Below are 9,532 nucleotides of genomic sequence, written 5' to 3'. Positions count from 1 at the left end.
GTGTGTGTGTGTGTGTGTGTGTGTGTGTGTGTGTGTGTTTACCTGTGTGTGTGTGTTCACCTGTGTGTGTGTGTTCACCTGTGTGTGTTTATCTGTGTGTGTTTATCTGTGTGTGTTTACCTGTGTATGTTTACCTGTGTATGTTTATCTGTGTGTGTTTATCTGTGTGTGTTCACCTGTGGTGCGTTCAGGTGACGGTGGACGGCCGGGTCATCAGTCTGAACCTGTGGGACACGGCTGGTCAGGAGGAGTACGACCGTCTGAGGACTCTATCTTATCCGCAAACTAATGTCTTCATCATCTGCTTCTCCATCTCAAGCCCCGCCTCCTATGAGAACGTCAAACACAAGTGGCACCCAGAGGTCAGAGGTCACGACATGCCCATGCCGGGACAATTGGACACTTTGTAAAACCTTTGCTCCTTTCCCCAGGTGACCCACCACTGTCCCAGCGTTCCCATCCTCCTGATTGGCACAAAAAGCGACCTCCGGAACGACGGCGAGGTCCAGAGGAAGCTGAAGGAGCAGAACCAGGTGCCCCTCACCCAGCAGCAGGGCCTGAGTCTGGCCCGGCAGATCCAGGCAGTCCGCTACATGGAGTGCTCGGCCCTCAACCAGGACGGCATCAAGGAGGTGTTCGCCGAGGCTGTGAGGGCCTACCTGAACCCACAGCCCGCCGTCACCAAGAAGCCCTGTGTCCTGCTCTAAGACCCGGACCGGATCGAGCTCCTCCGTCTGACGGACCGCTCAGAATAAAATTTATATTTAAGAGTTTTTAATTAGTTTTGATGTTTGATTAGGAAAAGACGATTAAAGACGAGCTGAAAAACCCTCCGTTTCTCAGAAGTGTGATCGTTCTCCCTGACCTTTGACCCTGCAGCTTTACCAGAACCGGGCTTTTCTCAGAACGTGGGCTGGTTTCTGACAGGACCCAGTGAGGTTTAGATCAGTTCAGGAAGGAGGGAAGAGGATCTTCAGATCTGACACAAAGCTTTGGCTTTAGTTGGTTCCTCTTCAGAGAAACAGGAAGTTTGTCAGAGTTTACAACAACGGTCGTTTGTTGTCCCGGTCCGATCGAACAGAACCTCCTGCTAGACGGGCTGAAGGTCCGAGAGGCTGGACAGGACGTAGCTCTGCTGGAGTTCATCTGAGCAGAGAGCAGGAGGTTGTTTTTCATCTCCATGTTGACCCGGAGAATTCAGCCGAAGTGCAGAGAAACACAAACTGTCAGAAACACTTCACGTGCTCCAGCAACCACATGAACGTTAATAACAACAACAACAATATTAATAAAAATAACAACAACAATAATATTAATAAAAATAATAACAATAATATTAACAACAACAATAATAATATTAATAAAATAACAACAATAACAATAATATTAACAACAACAATAATAATATTAATAATAATGACAACAACAACAATAATAAGAAGAACTACAACAACAACAATAATAATAAGAACAACAACAACAATAATAATATTAATAATAATGACAACAACAACAATAATAATAACAACAACAACAACAACAACAAAAATAACAACAACAACAACGCAGTCATTTAAAGGCCAACCTGTTATGTTAAAAGAGATAAATACATCAATTAACGGGGAGAAAATGTCTTCTGTTGATCCACTTTTAGAAAACTGAACCCATCCAACATTTTTTATGGTTTTAAAAGAAGTGTTTTATAAATAAAATAAAATAAACAGTTATTTGTAAAATCATGGATTAAACCAGAAAACTGATGTGAGAGACGTTAACATTTCTTCTGTCAGAATGTGTCAGGCTTGATTTTGGTAAAAACATGCTAACTGAGCTAAACGCTAACATCTACTCAAAACACAGAAACTAAAACTTTAATTTCCAACATGTTGAAAGAAAAACAATGAAACTTCATCACAATTGTTTGTTTCTTTATTCAACATTTATTTATTTCTACAGGTCGGTCTCACCGAGTCACGAGGACTCTCTCCAAGACAGACCTGTTTTAAACAGGCAACAATAAACTACAGCAAAATGCAAATAAAATAAAAATACTGTAATAAGACAATAAATCGTCAGGCACTGTGATTAACCACGTGGACATAGAAGCATGAAGCATCAAACCTATAAAGAATAGTAAAAATAAATTGAGTCAAGCAGTGGTTGTAGCATGTATGAAGTGACGGAGGAAGGAGGGCCACGCTGCTCCACTTCACTGCACTTGTTTACTTATTTAGTACTGGTTAAAGTGGTTAACCCTAACCAGCAGCTCAGTTTGTTGACCAACAATGTGTTCACCCTTTAATGATCAGAATCAGTCACTGAAGTAGAATCTGTTCATTACAAGGAGCTCTAGACCAGAACGAGTGAATATTCATCCAAAGAAAAACGAGCTGCAGTCACTGGGACAGCTTCAGCGGGCGGTGAGGACCACAGCTGAGGAGAAGGTGTGCAGGCGATCAGCAACCTTCAGCCGGCTGACACTTCAAGCTGAAAGCACGAGTCTCTCAAGGAGAAAAATGCTTCATCTTCAGGAGCTACTGAAACTTCCACTTGTTTCTAGCAACATTGTTACGGAGCAAATGTTCATTTGCTCAGAAATAAACGAAGACAGACGTTAGGATCTGGACCAAAGATGAGCTGCCTGGGCTCACGTTTGTGTGTCGACCATGAGCTCTCAGAAGTGCTGTAGGATCTCTCAGATGTCATGACTCCCTTCTGAAGTCAACACTTCCAGCTCAAAACCCACACGGGCATCTCTGAAGGAGAAGTTATTTTATGAAAAACAGAACAGAAATATGTTAAACACGTTAAAATATTTCACATGATTTCATTAAGACGACAGATGAACAGGTGACCTGAGTCAGACTGCAGCGGACTGAGTCCAAGGACGGGGAACGTGTGAAAACATCGCACGCTGTTCACGTTTAGAGCAACTTTAAAGAGCACCGTTCATGGTGAGTCTGGTAGACAGCCCAAGGGTCAGAGGTCATAATGAGGGGAGCGTCTTCGTGCTGCGTGGTTGTGCTCAGATCCACGTCAGGCAGAGAAGATTTCAAACAATAAAACAGATGTGATGCAGAAACATCTACGGTTCTCTTTGTTCTGGTGTTTTAAAACAGATTCAGGGTTTGTTCAGTTTTTCTGTCGGCGTGGAGGATTTGAGGCCAGCAGCGCTGCTCACATTTCTGCTGCTTCGGGTGTCGAAGCAGCTCGATACGAGGAAGTTCACCGTGTCCTCTTCCTCCTCTGATGATGAAGAGTTTGGATCTTCTGCTGAACGGTTTTGTAGAACTTTTCAACTATTTTAGTGTTAAAAACAGTTTTTGTCTTCTTGCTGTTTGGATTATTATTGTGAGAAGTTCCACTCTTTAAGTTCTGTTAAGGCTGAGTTTGGACCGACAGCACCGATGTAGATGAGCCTGAGCGCCGGTCTTGGTGCCGTTGTTGTTCAGACAAACGATGGTAGGAGAGAAGTGAGGTTAATAAATAATCTGCAAACAAACAACTTCCCCAAACCATGAAAGGAGCCTTTATGAAGATGTGAAACCACAGAAACAGCTGAAGGACGCTGTTCTGCCCAACACAAAATGTTAAAAACAGTTCTTAAGAGTTTAGTGATAAAAATGTCATAATTCATCTGTAATGATTCGAGTTGAAAGACATGATCATTTACTTAATAACTTCTCCACAGCCAGTTGGTTTGTCTGTATTTTATTTTGAAGGTGTATTATGAGGTTGCAATGCATTATGGGTAACAGAAGCAGTAGTCAGTTGGAAAGCGGTTTTACGGAGAAACCTGCCTGTCCATGCATAACTTCACCTCCTGTGTCCTACATCTTTAGTTAGACCTTCGGAAGCAAAGACTTGACTCGACCCTTTTCCAGCCACAGTTGTAAAGAATTGGAAACTGAGAAGATGTGAGGAGCAACGCACTCATGAAAAACGAGTTTGGCTTGTTGTTGATCTGCGTTCATGTTCACGGTGTACCCAACACGCTGTGGTGCCAGTACAGTCACACAGCAGCCGACTGGGCTGAGGATCAGAACCATCCAGAAGGTCGGGTTCTGGTGACCCGCCAGGCGTCTCTGCTGTTTCATACATCACTAAAGCAAAGACCCCCTCTTGGCAGATCAGATCACAATCTTGTGTTTCTCTGCTCACAATATAAACCCCTTGTTCAGAGGCAACCTGCAATAAAGAGAACAGTGAGGAAATGGTCAATGGAAGCTGAAGAAGCCCTGCGGGGTTGTTTTGAGGCTACAGACTGGGATGCACTGTGCCAGCCACATGGAGAGGACGTCAGTGCCATGACTGAGTGTGTTACCGACTATATAAACTTCTGTGTAAACAACACCATCCCCACCAGAACAGTGAGAAGCTTCTCCAGTAACAAACCCTGGATCAGCACTGACCTGAAGGAACTGCTAAACCAGAAAAAAAGAGCCTTCAGGGAGAGAGACAGGGAATTATTGAAGAGCACACAGAAGCAACTCAAAGTCAAGATCAGAAACAGCAAGGAGGTGTACAAGAAGAAGCTGGAGAGCAAGCTCCAGCAGAACAATATCAGAGAGGTGTGGTCAGGGATGAAACAGATCACAGGCTTCAAGCAGAAGGAGGATCAGAAGGATGGAAGCCTGGACAGAGCCAATGAACTGAACACGTTCTTCAACAGGTTCAGTTCAGGAACAAGCTCAGCATCCTCCTCTCTTGCCCACAGCCAAACAGACATACCACCCTCCATTGACCCAAGGCTGTCCTGTCACACCTCAAATACTGTATCTACCACCTCAGTCATGGACCCTTCTTCTTCTACACATTGGTCTTCAACCAAATCAGAAGATGCTAATACCTCCTTTGCCTCCCCCCTCTGCGTCTCCAGAAGTCAGGTGAGGAAGCAGCTGGAGAGACTGAACCGGAATAAGGCTGCAGGTCCAGATGGTGTCAGTCCCAGAGTCCTGAAAGTCTGTGCAGAGCAGCTCTGTGGGGTTCTGCAGCACCTCTTCAACCTTAGCCTGACCCAGGAGAAGGTTCCAGTGTTGTGGAAAACATCCTGCCTTGTTCCAGTACCAAAGAAAACTCACCCATCAGTCCTCAATGACTATAGACCTGTTGCCCTGACATCCCACATCCTGAAGGTCCTAGAGAGACTTCTGCTGACCCACCTGACTAGACAAACAAGCACATATCAGGACCCACTGCAGTTTGCTTATCAGCGTGGACTTGGAGTTGAAGATGCCATCATACACCTGCTTCAGCAAACTCACTGTCATCTAGAAAAGGCAGACAGCACTGTGAGAGTCATGTTCTTTGATTTCTCCAGTGCATTTAACACAATCCAGCCTGATCTGCTTTGTCAGAAACTCCAGAAGACTCAGGTGGAGGCCTCAACAATCACCTGGATCAAAGACAACCTGACAAACAGACCACAGTTTGTGAGACTGAAGGGTTGTGTGTCTGACCAGGTGGTCAGTAGCTCAGGAGCACCACAGGGGACTGTACTCTCACCATTCTCACCAGGACTTCCGGTAAGATTGCGCCCGTGTACATGGCTTGCAATCCACCTCTGCTGATGGTGTTCGGATTATTTTTATTTTTTGCATTTCTCATCTGTGACATCAACTCTCTGCTGGTGCATGACAGACAACAACTTTTGGATCTTCGTTTTTCTGTCACCAATGTCGCTTATTTGGAACAATATGAGCGTACCTCTGGACCCCCCCCCCCCTCCCCCACGCTGGCGGACGTGCCAGCTTACCTCCGCTGTGCTCCTCACCTCCATGTCCGGCGATATCGCTTCAGATGCCGGGGAAAACGTGCTGGTCAGCTGGTGAAGCTGAAAGCTCTGCGCGCTGCATCTTCCTCTCCTGTGTGCCCGGACCAGGTAACCAACGGGAGTTGTCAGCCGGTGCACAGCTCGGACCGACCTGGAGGGGCTGTTATTGAAAACCTGCGGCCATTAGCGCGCACTAACTCCACCACTGCTAGCTCCACTTTGGACAGTATCTGGATGTGTTTGGTCAACACAAGATCTGTTACCAACAAAACTTTTATCCACAGGGACTACTTTCAAGAGCACAAGTTGGACTTTTTCTGTATCACAGAGACTTGGATGTCTCCGGGTGAGTCCAGCGCCTTGACGGAATTATTGCCACCGAACTGTCTGTATTTAAACGCCCCGCGGCCATCAGGCCGGCGCGGTGGTGGATTATTAACAATATTCAAATCAACTTTTGACTGTAAACAACTGCCCATCCCAGTTTCCAGCGCCAGCTTTGAGCTGAGCGTCTTTGAACTCGGACATTCACCTGCAATGTTATTTGCACTCGTCTACCGCCCACCTCGGTCTAAGGATTTCATAAATGAGTTTTCTGACTTCTTGGCTGAAATCACACCAAAATATGAGCATGTTTTCATTATTAGGGACTTTTATTTGCACGTGTGCTGTCCTGAGAAGCCCTTGGTTAAGGACTTTTTAGATCTATTGGACTCATTTAATCTAACTCAGCATGTAAACGGTCCCACCCAAGAGCGCAGACATACACTGGACCTTGTTTTAACTCATGATATGACTGTTAATAATCTTGTTATTGGTGATAATGTTTTTTCAGACCACATGCCAGTCCAGTTCGAGTTCACCCTCCCCCATCTAACTCCTAAGTTGTGCATTCCTGCACGTAGCACTCGGACCATTAACCACTTCACTGCCACACGTTTCACAGATGTTTATAACTCTGAAATGATCATTCAGCCCCCAGTGTTTCTCACCACCACTGAGGAGCTGACATCCCAGTTCAACTCTGTCTGCTTAAAGACTCTGGATCATGTTGCGCCTGTTAAAACCAAAAAATCTAAACTCAGAGCAGAACCTTGGCTGAGTGATGTCACCAAGGCCGTTAGGCAGCAATGTAGGAGGGCGGAGCGAAAGTGGAGGAAAGACAGGCTGCAGGTCTCTTTTCAAATACTTAAAGAGAGTTGGTGCCGTTATCAGAAAACAGTGAAAGCTGCTAAATCCAAATTCTTCTCTGATATAATTACCTCAAACTCTCACAACCCACGTGTCCTCTTCTCCACCCTAAACTCTGTTCTCCACCTCACTGAACCATCACCTCTGGAAGCCTCGACTGAGCTGTGCGACAACTTCTTACATTTGTTTTTGGAAAAAATTGCGACCACCCGGGCTCTCATTTCCCCTCCAACTCATGACCCATCCATCCCACCTCAATCTGTAGCTCCTTTTGACCATTTTGAACCCATCACTCTATCTTCTCTAGAGCAGGTCATGTGCAATTTGAAACCTTCTGGTTCCCCCTGTGATGTGGTCCCCCCTCGACTACTAAAGGAGGTTTTTCCAACTCTAGGTCCGTCCATTCTTGCCATAGTAAACAGCAGTTTATCCACTGGCGTGGTGCCAAAATCCTTTAAACATGCTGCTGTCCAGCCTCTCCTGAAAAGCCAAACCTTGACCCCTCAGTCGTTTCCAACTACCGGTCTGTCTCCAAACTCCCATTTGTTTCTAAACTACTGGAGAAAATAGTTGAGTCCCAGTTGAAGTGCTTCCTGGAGGATCACGCCATCTTAGAGCTTTTCCAATCTGGCTTTAAACCTCTCCACAGCACTGAAACTGCCCTGCTGAAGGTCTTTAATGACATCTTCAGATCCACAGATACCGGTGATTCTGTGCTGCTTGTCCTGTTGGACCTCACAGCCGCCTTTGACACCATCGACCATGAGATCCTCATTGCTAGGTTAGAGCAGTGGGTGGGCGTCACAGGATCATCCCTCAATTGGTTCAGATCCTACCTCACTGACAGATCCTTTTGTGTCTCCATCAAGGATTTTAGTTCTGCAGAGGCAGAGCTTAAATGGGGGGTTCCGCAGGGGTCCATACTGGGTCCCCTCCTATTCTCTTTATATCTGCTGCCGCTTGGTGCTATTTTACGGAAACACAACATGCCCTTCCACTTGTATGCCGAGGACTGTCAAATTTACTTCCCCCTAAGACACAATGGTACATGCTCTATTCAACCTCTGCTCAACTGCCTGGCTGACATCAGGGACTGGATGACTTTAAATTTCTTGAGTTTCAATGAAAAGAAGTCTGAAGTCATGTTGTTCCCTCCCAACGACACGATCACAAACCACTGCATCGACCTCTCTGCTCTAACCCTGTCAGAAAAACAAAGAGTCACTAATCTGGGAGTGATAATGGACCCTTCCCTGAAACTTAACAATCATGTAAACATGATCGTTAAATCATGCTTCTTCCAACTGAGGCGGCTGTCTAAACTGAAGCCCATATTGTCCAAAAAGAACCTGGAGACAGTAATACATGCATTCATTACATCTAGACTTGATTAGTGCAATTCACTCCTGTTTGGTATCAGTCAGACCTCCATTGCACGACTACAACTGGTCCAGAATGCAGCAGCCCCATTTTTAACCAGTACAGGCAAAAGAGAGCACATTACACCAGTTTTGGCCTCACTGCACTGATTACCGGTTCACTTTCGAATCCAGTTCAAAATACTCCTGTATGTCTACAAATCAGTGAACAGTGTCGCCCCCCCATCTCTCTGATCTGCTACAACCGTATGTCCCACCACGCTCCCTGAGGTCAGCGGACCAGTTGCTCCTCACAGTTCCAGGAACTCGTCTTAAGCGCAGAGGTGACAGGGCCTTCTCTGTAGCAGGACCAAGACTCTGGAAAGAGTTACCTCTGCTTGTCAGACAGGCCCCCTCCCTCTCGGTTTTCAAGTCCCGTTTAAAAACTCACTACTATTCAGTAGCTTTCAACACCAGATGATCTGTGTTTTGATCCTGTATGCTCCACACTGGTTTGTCGTCATTATCTGCATCGTTTTTATGTCTATATTCTGATTGACCTCATTTTGTATTTTGCTTTGTGTGTTACCTGTTGTTCTGTCTGTACAGCACTTTGGTTGGCCTTGTTGCTGTTTTAAGTGCTTTATAAATAAAATGGTATGGTATTCCTTTTCACTCTGTACACCTCAGATTTCCAGTACAAAACAGACTCCTGTCATCTGCAGAAATGTTCAGATGACTCTGCAGTGGTCGGGTGTATCAGAGATGGACAAGAAGCTGAGTACAGGGAACTGGTGGACCGCTTTGTGGCATGATGTGGAAACAATCATCTCATCTTGAATGTGAACAAAACAAAGGAGATGATTGTAGATTTCAGGAGAAACAGGAACAGATCCAACCCTATTTCCATCATGGGAGAAGAAGTGGAGGTGGTGGAGAAGTATAAATACCTTGGAGTTCACCTGGACAACAGACTGGACTGGAGATGCAACAGTGAAACGTCTACAAGAAGGGACAGAGCAGACTGTACTTCTTGAGGAAGCTGAAGTCCTTCAACGTTTGCAGCAAGATGCTGCATATCTTCTATAAGTCTGTTGTAGAGAGCGCTGTCTCTTCTGCCATCATCTGCTGGGGGAGCAGCACCAGAGCAAGTGACTTCAAAAAGATCAACAAGCTCATAAAGAAGGCTGGCTCAGTTCTGGGGACTCCT

The 9,532-nt window shown here is 45.5% G+C and overlaps 1 protein-coding gene across 1 annotated transcript in view; it reads left to right on the top strand.

Annotated features, from left to right (window-relative positions):
* Positions 1 to 831, top strand: part of rhogb (ras homolog family member Gb) — a 3,030-nt gene extending 2,199 nt beyond the window's left edge. The window contains exons 4-5 of the mRNA XM_037687742.1: positions 192 to 362; positions 432 to 831. Of these exons, the coding sequence (XP_037543670.1) occupies positions 192 to 362; positions 432 to 707 (447 nt within the window). The 3' untranslated portion in view covers positions 708 to 831. The remainder of the gene's footprint in view (positions 1 to 191; positions 363 to 431) is intronic.
* Positions 832 to 9,532: the final 8,701 nt, after the last annotated feature.

The sequence above is a fragment of the Nematolebias whitei genome, chromosome 14, assembly GCF_014905685.2.
Source record: "Nematolebias whitei isolate Nwh7 chromosome 14, NemWhi1, whole genome shotgun sequence".
Lineage (NCBI taxonomy): Eukaryota > Metazoa > Chordata > Actinopteri > Cyprinodontiformes > Rivulidae > Nematolebias > Nematolebias whitei.
The sequence above is the reverse complement of the archived record's forward strand: the minus strand, read 5'-3'. Positions and strand labels throughout refer to the sequence as shown.